General features: G+C 41.7%; 1 protein-coding gene across 2 annotated transcripts in view; it reads right to left on the reverse strand.

Annotated features, from left to right (window-relative positions):
• Positions 1-11,800, reverse strand: part of PAQR3 (progestin and adipoQ receptor family member 3) — a 28,672-nt gene extending 16,872 nt beyond the window's left edge. The window contains exons 1-4 of one of the 2 annotated variants that reach the window (XM_074228564.1): positions 11,509-11,777; positions 6,988-7,150; positions 3,883-4,038; positions 834-1,031 (exon numbers count right to left, since the gene is read on the reverse strand). In XM_074228564.1, the coding sequence (XP_074084665.1) occupies positions 834-1,031; positions 3,883-4,038; positions 6,988-7,150; positions 11,509-11,693 (702 nt within the window). In that variant the 5' untranslated portion in view covers positions 11,694-11,777. Of the gene's footprint in view, positions 1-833; positions 1,032-3,882; positions 4,039-6,987; positions 7,151-11,508 lie in introns of both variants that reach the window. The other variant, XM_074228565.1, reaches the window with a different exon arrangement.
• Positions 11,801-12,623: the final 823 nt, after the last annotated feature.

Consider the following 12,623-nt stretch of genomic DNA (forward strand, 5'->3'; position numbering starts at 1 on the left):
TGAGTCTATTCTGTCACACCTGTTAATCTTCCCTGTCATTTGTTTTCACAATTTTTACTGAGCATTATTTCTCTGCTTGATAAAACCGGTATCTTCTCCTAGGTTTTCTGTTGGGGATAGTTTTTCCTACTTTGGAAAAGCCCTGTGGTGGCTAGGTGGCACAGTGGATAGAGCACCAGCCCTGAAGTCAGGAGTACCTGAGTTCAAATCCAGCCTCAGACACTTAATAATTATCTAGCTGTGTGACCATGGGCAAGCCACTTACCCCATTATCTTGCAAAAAACATTTAAATTTTATGGACTTAGTTTTCAGGATACAAAGAAACAGAATAAAATGGATCTATGGCATCAATCCAGAAACTCTCTTTAACCTGAAGATCTCAGACTATTCTGTGTCTCTTGTCCCTGTCCTGCTCTCTAAATCTATTAGTAAGTTTAATCTTGTCATCCTGTTTCCTCAAAATATAAGTTTAAAAAAAAAAGCAAAAAGGTCTACTTATATTTTGATTTCTTTTCTTCTGCTCATTGATTGATCACCTCTTATTCATAATCACAGTTTTTCTCCATCCCAGCCCTCCTAGGATGTTTTTAATTGTTTAATGAATATAATGATGAACAGTAAAATAGGTTTAAAAATTTTTTTTTCAATTTGCAGAATAAGAAGAGGAAAGAAGGTAAAGAGACTTAAAGCTTTAGATCCAAGTAAACTGATACTGTCAATCTACAGTTGTAAATGAACAAACAGTTAATGACAGTATCCTTCCTGGTTTTTCTCTCACAGTGTGAAACAACCTGTGCAAACCAGCAGGAGAATAAAATAGCCACAAACCTACCTGTACAATAGGTGCACCAACACCTCCATTGAGCCAGACCCAGTGAATAGTAGGAATCACTCCGTACCCAGATACTGAACAAAAGATAATGGATCGAAGCCGATGCCACTGCTGAGTGAGGTAATTAGGGTGAATCTGAGCAAAGAAGACGGTGAGGATCATAGCAAGCACCATAATCAAATAGACCTGACGCCAGTACTAGAAGGGAAAGGAAAAAATAAATGCATTTTTGCTAGTTAATTACAAGGAAATCATAGCTTCTGAATTATAAATCTAAATCGTTTAATTCCCTGTTTTTCACTTTAAAAGCAATTTCTCATTAACTTTTGAGTTCTTGGGAAGATAAATCAAAATGATACTTTTTTATATACATACTTAACAAACATGCTAGTGATGAAAAGTAGGCACATAGGTTGTGGATATCTTTTCAATAGTTTTTTATTAGTACTATGAGATCTTTCTCATTCTTGTGTATATCTCCCTTCTTTGACACATCTTGTTTTTCCTCCTAAAAGCAGTGAAGTCAAACTCAAATAGAAACAGAAGATTTTGTTAAATATATCCCAATTGCATTTTATTCTGGTATGAGATGCATTTAGATTTAGGAGTGTTTGGCACTGTATTAGCTGCATAGATTTCTTCTGTACTTCTGTGGCCAGGTCCAACCATTTCTCCTTTTATTTTCTTTGCAAGCATGCTTTTTAAATGCTTAGTCTTCTATTAGTGAACATCCACCTTCTCCCATTGATGAAGAGGCTTTGTGGGCTATATCATTTTGACCATTTTAAACAGCTTTGATTCCATTTTCTCCTCTGGTTTCTGGTGGGTACAAAATAGGCTTGTGACATTCCATTTTATTTTCCTTAATCTTTGAAGTGTTTTTCATTGGAACGTTAAAATTTAGCCACTGTATCTTAAGCAAGTGAAGCATATACTTATTTCTGGAGCAGCAATTTGTGAATTCTTTCCATTTGGTGATTTGTGGTCTGTGTTTTGAAAGTTCTGGGTAGTTTCCTTGAATTACTTCTTATATTATAGTGTTTGGATTTTTTGATCTGTCATATTCTTCTGGGAGGTCTATGATCCTTAGGGTTTTCTCTTTGTATCTTGTCTTTGATATTGATATATTTTGCTGATACAGAGAAGATGGCTCTTTCAACAATTTGGTTTTTAGTTTTTCTGGCATAGTGATGCTTCTAATCTGCTGTTCTCTTTCATGCCTTTGTTGAGACTTGTCACCATGGAATCAAATTTTCTATTCTGCCAATTCCTTCTGCTATGCATGTCATCTCTCCTTGTGAAGTTCTCTCAAATTTCTTATTTCTCTCTTCCATGCTCTCTGGAAATCCACAGAATATGTGTGTCTTTCCTTGGCCATCAAAGAAGAGGGAAAAGGACAACGCAGGGAAAACAAAGGAAGTTTTCTACAATGCAAAGTGACTAACAACATCTTAAAAAAATGTGAGAGGATACCTTCCCTGGAAGTGTCTTATTCTCTAAATCAAGAACTAGTCTAAGCTGAAAAGTTTTAAAGAAACAAAGGAAAAAAAAATCTAAGGCCCATAGGTGGACAGGAAATAATTTATCTCATTAGAAGAACACAACAAAGAAAAAGTACTGAACCCTGTACAACCTGGCAGTAGGTCTCCAATGCTATGCCATGGCTGTCTTACCACTTTTATCAATATAAAGATATAAGAGGCATGTTATAAGTCTATGGATAACATTCAGCTGGAAGGAATTGGATAATAGATCAGGGATTCAAAAAGGTCCCCATAGGAACTAGACTGCATCTAACAAATATGATAAATATGACAGTCTAGACTTAAGCTAAAAACAAACCTATTATATTATAGTTTAAGTAAATTATTTATCTAGGTATACAAACATTTTCCATTGTCTAAAGGAACACATGAAATAGATTAAAAAAAAGAAAAATCCTTATTTCTGACTCTTTTATATGTGTATGTATGTATATATGTATGTATGTATGTATGTGTTTTTCCAGGACACTAGGGTTCCTTGCTTTCAAAGACCGTTCTCTGGAGTTTCATTCTCTTTCATCAGCTTTCTGGTAATAGGAATCTTCTGCCAAAAACTAAATTTGCCTTTTTCTTCTCTGCCTTATTGGCCTGTACAAGGATTACTTTCATTTCTGGAGGAGGGATAGCTAATAAGACAGATAACAGAATGTATATTTTATTTTAAAATTTTTTCCCCAGGAACACCTTTGAGGATATGCCAATAAAATACAAGAAAAGACATAGATTACTAATGACAAACTTCACCTTTTTGTCCATTGATTGTGCTGAGACTCAGCCCAATTTACTTTCAGTTGTACCTATAATTAGGAGTATTACTTTGGTCCCCAGAGAAAGAAATACAATAGAAGATGATGAGTCTCATATTTTGTGTGCTGGCAAGATTGCTGATAAGAGCTATAGCAGACAATAATAGGGGATTGGAGAAAAGAGGAAATTTTGTTTTAAAATTTGATTTTTTAGAGCTGACTGTTTACCTAAGGAGTAACTAAAACCATGTGACTACTACTCACCTGAAAATTAAGCATTAATTAATAGTAGAGACTACTTTGTATCCTTTAAATACACTTTGTATTTCAGTTGCTATTTTTCCCACAGGGCTGTGAGGTCCTTAAGGATCGGGACTTTCCACTTTTGTTTCTGTATCCCCAGTATGAGCACATGGCAGGATCCTCATAAATGAGGTTAACAATGCTGAAAGTACATTGCCACACATCATAGACAGACCACCAATTCCTACATAATAACTCAATATCTGCAGCAACCTGTGGCACACAATTTTTCCTGAGTGAAAGAATAGTCAAATTGGTAAAAAGATGATTAAGATTCTAGAATTCAATTCCCATATCCAAATCACTTCAAAAATAACATTCTACTTCCATATAAAACATTCTCTAGTCCCCATGAATGAAGCATGCACCATTCATAAATAAAAGTTTTAGTCTTGGGAACTGAAACATCAACATGAAAGGCTGAAAGGTCAATGAGAAATATGTTAAATTACTTACATTATTACAATAAAATGCATAAAAGACTCCTGATACATAGCAACCCAGTATGCCAACAGAGATTCCTGCATAATCTAATGCCATCCATCGTCGACAGGTTTTTTCTGAGCGATGACAAGAGAAAAGGTGATAACCTACAGAACAAAGCATACAGACCTATAAAAAGCAAAAAAGAAAACAAACATTAAAAGAAAATTTAAAAACCCAAAACAAGATAATGATTACTGAATCTAATTCCTGAAAATTAAAAAAAAAAAAACCTTTCCTCTAAAAATGTCATCAAGATCCTATATTACCTAAGATTTAGTTATTAAGATGATGTATGACCAAATTAAATCGAAATGATTAAGCACATTGTGAGGACAGTACCTTTATTATGGTTCTAAAAAAGAACATAAACCATCACATCTTTTAATCACTTAACCAAGTTTCATGATAAAAATCATACTTTGGATATTGTTTTCTTGATTTCAGGATTTAAGTTATGTAGGTTTATAAACTCCATCTGATCATGTAACTGGACTCAATAACTGACTCAATAGGGAAAAGGAAAAGTAGGAAGAACTGAAATCTGGGTATGAAGACACTTGAATTCTAGTTCAAGTTTGCTACTGTCTAGGTGTTTGAGTTTATCTAAGTAGACCCAAGTTTCAGCTTCCCCATCTAAGAAGTGAATGGATCTCTGCAGTCCCTTTCAAACTTATATATAATTCTATGGCACTGATTAAGTCAGAAAATGGTTGTTCTGCAATCTAATTTTTTTCACACAGAAAATACCAAAATCAATAAATTCAAAATGTAGAGAATATTTAGTTTTCTTGATATATTTTCCAACTTTTGTCTGAACTCTGAAGATATATTTAAGAAAACTGATTTGTTTCCTCATTGATTTTAATTATAAAATTGGATTTGGTTTCTAAAAGGAGGAGGAAACGGCATCAAGCACAATAAAAACACTAAATGTCTCGATATTCAACTTTAAAGGAAAAATAATTTTCTGATAAATCTAAAGGAAAAATGTGTATTCTAAAGAAACTTTAGACTATTTTTTTTTTGAGATAAGTTCACAGGAAAGGTAGATATGATCTGTTTCTTGGTTTTGCAGGTCAAAGAGGGAAGGATTTTGCCTTCCTACTCTGGCTATTTCACATCTTTAAGTGCTTTTTTCCCCAACTAGAAAATGCTTAGCAAGAAAGTAAAGCAGGGGGTGGGGTGGGGGGAAGTAAGATTGGGGGAAAAATTGTAAAACTCAAAATAAATAAAATCTTTAATTAACAAAAGTGGTAAAAAAAGAAAGTAAAGCAAATGACATCATCATTGGGGCTTTTGCTTGATCAGTTTTCTATTTTCTTTCAAGATAGACAAAGTATAAAGAAAAGTATAAAGTATAAAGAAAAAGTATAAAGAAAAATAAAAGGTCGGGGGAGAGAAGGGGCATCCATGTATCCTTGGTTTCTGTGTCACAAAATTCATTTCTGAATGAGGAGCCTGAATTGGTTAAGGGAAAAACAATATGGATTTGAGAGAAGGTAATAGCTGCTTTTAGATTTGCATTAAAAACTGTTGTTGCCTGTCCTTCACTCTTGAGGAGGACCAGGACACGAAGAAGGTGATGCTAAGATTTGCAAGTGAATTACATTTAAGTGAGGGAGGGCTGCAAAAAAAAAAAAATAAATAAAAAATCACCAGTCTCACTTTTTCCTCCAGAGTCATCTGGGTCCAATGGCAAGAAACAGATCAGGATGACTGGAGTTGGCCCTGGATGAAGTAGGAGACTTTGGCCTAAATTCTTTCCCAGGTCTGTTTGATTGAGGCAATGTCCATTCAGGCATTGAGGCTAGGTAAGAAAGGAGGTCTTCCCTTCTCAAATTATTATTTTTTTAAGGTAAAAGAGGTCATTCTCATTCCTAGTTTTCTGAATATAATTTGTTTGTTTATACTTGGTGGTTGTCTCCTTCCTGAGGGCAGCTAGGTGGTTCAATGTATAGAATGCCTGGGTTTAAGTCAGGAAGATTCATCTTCATGAGTTCAAATCCAGCCACAGACACTTCTAGTTGTATGATCCTGAATAAGTCACTTCACCCTGTTTTACCGTTTGTAAAATGAGCAGGATAAGGAGATGGCAAACTTTTCTAGTATCTTTGCCAAGAAAACCACAAATAGGTCATAAAGAATCGAACAGGACTGAAACGACATATTAGGTAGAGAAAATCTACAAATGACATGATTTTCAGTCAAAACTATTTCTCAAGTACAAGTCATTTTTCAGTTACAGAATCAAAAATATAACTATAGTTAAAGTTGTTTAAAACTAATAAATCAGGTTTCCATGCTGTTTGCTTTTATAATAATTTTTATTACACCCTCAACAAATTATTTAAATTTAGAAACATGTAAGCATTTCCTGAAAATTCTTTAAGATAAAGAGTGAACAGTGAAGTTAGACATAAGGTCTTACATAGAAATACTAAAAAAAGCAATTTTAAAATGCTATGAACATATAAATTAAATAGACTGAGAGAAAGCTAAAGCAAATTTTAACCACCTGAAGTCAGATCAGAGTTTAAGCCAACCCCAGGGAGTCAGAAATATACATAAAAAAAAAATAGTCAAGTCATAAAGTACAATATTGAAAAGTAGGAAAAAGAGAAATAGTAGAAATAACTAACCAAGGCAACAAGGGGGGGGGGGGGAATCAGGTTTACACTAATTTATTAGACATTTTACCATTCTGATAAAATCATTGACAAACATTTATTAGATGTTGACTACATACCAATAACTGTGCTAAATTCTGGAGTTACAAAGACAGCAAAAAACAGTCCTTGCCCTAATTTAGATATTTAAAATGATATTAAATGAAGGAATCTTTGGGGATTTTTTTTTTTAAAGTGGGGGAAGAAAACTTTTGCTTGTATAACTATAGTTTCTTAATCATGGGAATAACCTATATCTCAAATGTCCACAAGAAAAAACAGGCTTTTGATGCTAAGACTAACGATGAGTAAAGCATGAATTATTTAATTTGACCTATTTTGAGCAAACAGACCAACTCAGGCTTCACTACTTCACTACTCCTCCACGACTGCTGAGAAAATGACTTACCTGAAAGCAGAAAAGACAAATAGAACAAATGACAAAGTCTTCTCTAGAGGCTCTTGCAGAGGGTAACACAGAAGTCATGTCATAGATACCCAGTGTGAAGAAGAGGAAGAAGCCCAGTAGATGACTCCAGATATTCACTGTCTCGTTGGATAAAATGAACAAACTGCAAAACAAGTAAGCAAACAGTCATTGCTGATCCAGACAGTCAAATATTCTGGGTCAGCCACTAGCTCTTCTTAAAACGCCTGTCAGTGGAGGCAAGGCAGCTAACAAGTCCATCCTCATAGGACAGCCTATGAGGTTGATTTGCTCTCTGGGTATGTGCCCATAGACCAACCTCTTAGCCTTAATAAAGGAATGAGTTCATGGACAATCTCCAAGGTCCTACCCCTGGTTCCAGTCAATCTGATTCTATTGACAACTGCTGATTCCTAGATTAGCTCTGCTCAATTACAAAGAGGTAGTTAAGAATGTTCAAATGAAGATATTACATGTGACTTGAGAAAAGGAATGCATTAGAAAATTTGAGAAATTTGCCCAGCCTCATAACTCAGATCACTTGACTTTGAACTGAGAGAAAATTTGATGACCCTTGTCCTAGGTCAGGTCAGATCTAGTTTGATGCAGAGCTGATAGGGTGCTTAGGATCCACATCTCCTCCCACCACCTACTTTACAGATGAGGAAAATCCTAGAAAAGTTTAATAATTTAGCCTGAGTTAAATAATTAATGACAGATCTGGGCTTAGAACTGGGGTCTTCAGACTCAGCCTAGTCTGAGCAGAGTAGCATTATCTAGACTGTGCTATATTATTATTGATGTGACCTGAGGAGAGTACCTTTAGGTCCATTTTCTCATTTCTAAAATAAGAAGAGAAGTCTAGATACTACTTGCGGTCTCTTCTGTCTCTAAAACCAACTAACAAATAAATCACCTGGCATTTCTGAAGCTCAAGAGAACCTACCTTCCAGGAGTTCTGTGTGAGAGATACCACAGAATAACACTGTAACAGCCTGAATAACTGCCTGGAGGAAGTAGTTCTTGAGGGAAGCTAGGGCTTTCAAGAAGAGATGGGTGGAAAGTTTCTTATAAGGAAGAGTCAACAATCCATTTGGTTAGGTCACAGTGTAACACTATGAGGGTTGTGTAACTAGCTGGCAAAGAGAAGCTGGAGCCAGAATTTATATTTAATGCTCTTAAGAAAGGAAGACAGTGATATGATTAAACACTGCTATAGGAATATCAATTTGGAGGCTGTGTGGAAAACTGAACTGAATGGAAGCAGGATGGTGGGAGACCAATTAGGAATCTATTACGATAATGTTGGCAAGGGGATGAACAAAAACCTGATCTAGGGGAGTTGTGATGTGGACAAAGAATGGGAAGCATCAAGAGATGGGACAGTATTTAAATAAATGACTTAGAGTATGTGTAAGAATGGGTCTTGAAGTGTACTTGAAGCATTGGAAATACAAAAGCCAAGAGGTGAGGGGGGAAAAGTAAGAGTGAAAAAGGGAGAGAAGAAAGGGAGGAAGGGGAAGACAGTGTGGACCAGGATGCCAGCAAAACCAGGGAAGATTTAGTTGTCACTTCCATATCACCAATGACTGGTGCAGTAAGCCAATAAGATATGGAATGAACATGGGCATTTTCAATTAATTTTGCTCCCAGGTGCACCGATCTAGGATCAGCTGGGGGCCAATGGCAGAAGGGGATAAAAAATAAAGTCACTGAAAACGATTAAGATCCTGAGTAACTTCCCTCCTAGCATGGCTTTTCCAATCCTGGTTCTTACTGCTTTGTGGACCACTGTTACCTGGGAGTTACGTCTTTATTAAAGAAATTATTTAGGCAAAGAGTCCAGAAGGATAGGCTGGAGGCAGATTAAGACAGACAAATGCCAACAGAGCTTGTGTTTGATCCTCAAGACAGACACCCTGACATGAGTAGACCTGTCCTTTAGGAACAGCCATTTGGTAATTATGTGAAGGATGGATTAAAGAGATGGGAAAGACTAAGTGGGGGTGTGGTTAGGAGCTATGGTAATAGTCTGGACTGGAGGAAGTGATGACTGCGCTAAAGGCAAGAGATTCAAGAGATGGGAAGGAAAAAGACTTTTATAATAACTGGCTATGAAGCAAGGGGGTGAGACAGGGAGAAATAGGTAGGGAGAGAAGACAATCTAGATCATGGGTTTTTTCACCATTTTTGTGAATTGGACCCTTCAGTTAGCCTGATAGTTTTTAAACAGATAAAATAAAATGTACAGGATCACAAAGGAAGCCAATCTACACCCATAATGAGGGGGAGGAAGGAGTATGAGACAACTGCAAAAGAGACTGAGAAGAAGTAATGCCATGAAGACCCAGAGAGAAGATTTCCAGTGAACATTTCCAGGGTGAAATGGGTCGGTCATAGTGCAACTATCCTTACTCTTTAACCTTTTAAAGGTGTTCAGACACCACTGCTTTAAATGTGAATAGCCAAGGCCGTGCTTGACTGATAATCAGTAATTGGGGATCTAGCCTTCCCCACTGACCCTTCTAGGATGGCACCTCAATGACTCTCTTTAAGATTCCATCAAGGTTTATGATTATCATTCTCTTAAATGGCTTCGTAAGCTGGGCTAGCAAAGGTTTCAGGCTAAAGATGGGCTTGTAAGCCCTGTTAAAAGTTGCAGCTTGAGAAGAGAGAGGCTCCTGACAAGCCTGCTTCTGGCTGCCTGCCTCAGTCTCCTCTCCAAGGGAAAAATCCCTTCTGAGGCTGGATCTGTGACCGCATGTGACAGTTCTTCCCAAATAGCAGAATGGGATGCGTGAACCCCTCTGGTAGGGGGAACCTGGCCGTGAACAAAGAAGGAGCAAGGAGGCTCCAAAGGGGTTTTCTGAATCTGAAAAGGACCAAGAGAGGCCAACAGATGGAGGAGGACTCACTCCCTGGCACCAAGACCCCACTGTCTCCTAAATCTCCCTGGAGTAACTGGAGAAGTCAGGAGGGCCCCAGAGGCCAGACATAGTGCCCCCGGGAGACCCTCCGCACAACACAGCCAACTTTTTTTCTTGCTGCTCTGTCCCTGTGTGACCCCAGGGAGATCCCCACTTTCTTGTCCTGTAAAATGGGCTTCACGGCAGCCAGGTGTGAGGAGGGGCGCGTGCACACACACAGACACACACTCACACAAAGACAGAACATACACACAGACACAGACAGAACACACACAGACAGAACACACACAGGCAGAACACACACAAACACAGACACGCAGACAGATACACACACAGACACAGACGGAATACACACAGACATGTAGACAGATACACACAGACACAGACAGAACACACAGACAGACACACAGAACACACACAGACAGACATGCAGACAGATACACACACAGGCACAGAGAACACACACAGACACAGACAGAACACACACACAGATACAGATACAGACACTCACACAGACACACAGAGACACACACACAGACAGAACACACACACAGACATGCAGACAGATACACAGACACAGAAAGAACACACAGATACAGATACACACAGACACACACAGACAGACATACAGAGACACACAGACAGCACACAGACATAGTCAGACACAGAACACACAGACACAGACATGCAGACAGATACACACAGAACACACAGACACAGACAGAACACACACAGATACAGACACACTCACACAGACACACAGAGACATACACAGACACAGACAGAACACACACACAGAACACACAGACAGAACACACAGACAGAACACATACACAGATAAACACAGACACACACGCACACAGACAAGACAGAACACAGACACACACAAGACAGACAGAACATACACACATACACACCACACAGACAGAACACACACAGACACGCAGACACACACACAGACACAGAACACACACAGATACAGATACACACAGACACTCACAGAGACAGGCATACAGAGACACACACAGACAGCACACAGACAGAACACACACATACACACAGACACACACTCACACAGACAGAACACAGACACACACACAAGACAGACAGAACATACACACAGACACAGATAGGTACACAGCCACACAGACAGAACACACACCACACACAGACACATAGAACACACACGCACAGACAACACACACACAGAACACACACAGACACACACAGATACAGATACACACAGACACATACTCACACAGACAGACACACACAGACAGAACACACAGACATACAGACAGACGCACACAGACAGAACATACACACAGACACACACACAGCCACACAGACAGAACACACAGACATACAGACACACAGACAGACACACAGACAGACACACACAGACACAGACACACACAGACACACACAGACACACACAGACATACAGAGACACACGCTGGGGCTTTGTGTGCGGATCTGCTTTTCACCCGGGTTTATGGTGTCGGGGGCGGGGCTCGGCCTCGTGGGCCGCCCCCCCCGCGCCCCCCGCCCTCCCGCCGGCAGGGGCGGGGCCTACCTCTTGAGGCAGAGGCGCGAGGGCAGGTAGGCCCGGTAGCCGTCCGTGATGTAGGGGTTGTCCTTGAGGGCCACGGGGATCTGCTCGTAGGTGTAGAGGCGGATGCCGCGCGGCACCAGCACGGGCCAGTACTGGTAGCTGCCCAGCTCGATGTAGTGCGCGTTCTTCAGCAGCTTCGGGTGCATGGCGGCCGCCGCCAGCGCCGCCCCGGCCCCGGCCTCGGCCTCGGCCGGAGGGCGGACGGGCCCGGCGCCGGCTGCCTGCGAGAGGCGGCCCGAGGAGACCCTCCCCGCTCCGCGGCCCGGCCTGCGACGCCTCGTCTGCGCAGGCGCGGCGGCGCTGACGTCAGCACGCTGGCCCGCAGGCCCGCCCGGCGCCATCGCCTCCGCCCGGCGGCCTCCGCCCGGCCCCTGAGCTCCGGGGACCGAGCCGAGCCGAGTGGCTGCGCGCGCAGCCAGCCAGAGCGCGCCGAGGGGGCGGGGCGCCGCGGCGCAGGCGCGCTGCCTCCGCTCTCCGGGATGCTCGCGCTCCGGCTCCGGAGCTGGCGGGCCGGAGGCGGGGAAGGCGGCCCCGCGGAGCTTCTCTCCATGCCGGGAAGCCAGGCCCTCACCTCAGCTAGGCCGCCCCGTAGGTGCCAGGCGCCGGGCTGAGCTCGGGCCCGACAAAAAGAGGCCGAGGACGGTGCCCGCCCCGGATCTAATGGCACGGCCCCCCCCCCCCCCCCCCCCCCGAGGCCGCCCAAAGGGGCGTGGGCGGGAGGGGAGGAGCCTCCTGCCATTGCAAGGGCGCGCCCGCCCCGCCCCCACGGGAGCGCCGGCCTGAGCCCTCCGCGGCTTCCCTCGGGCACGTGACCTGCGGCCTGGCTTCAGCCCCGGCGGGCGGCCTCCCCTCCCCCAATCCCGCTGCTTGGGTCTGACCCGAGTAATTAACCTGCCCCTCTGCCGCCCTTCCGCCCCTGGCGCCATTCACTCTTTCCACGCCCCAGCCCCCCACTCAGTTTCGACCCTTCTTAGATGCTCCTGAACTGGCCCGCAGGTATCCAAGCATCATACGTGACATCTGAGTAGCAGCAAGAAAGGGCAGTCGACTCCGGGGTCCCGATCACCCTCATTACA

The sequence above is a fragment of the Macrotis lagotis genome, chromosome 3 (genome assembly GCF_037893015.1).
Source record: "Macrotis lagotis isolate mMagLag1 chromosome 3, bilby.v1.9.chrom.fasta, whole genome shotgun sequence".
In the NCBI taxonomy this organism is placed as follows: domain Eukaryota; kingdom Metazoa; phylum Chordata; class Mammalia; order Peramelemorphia; family Peramelidae; genus Macrotis; species Macrotis lagotis.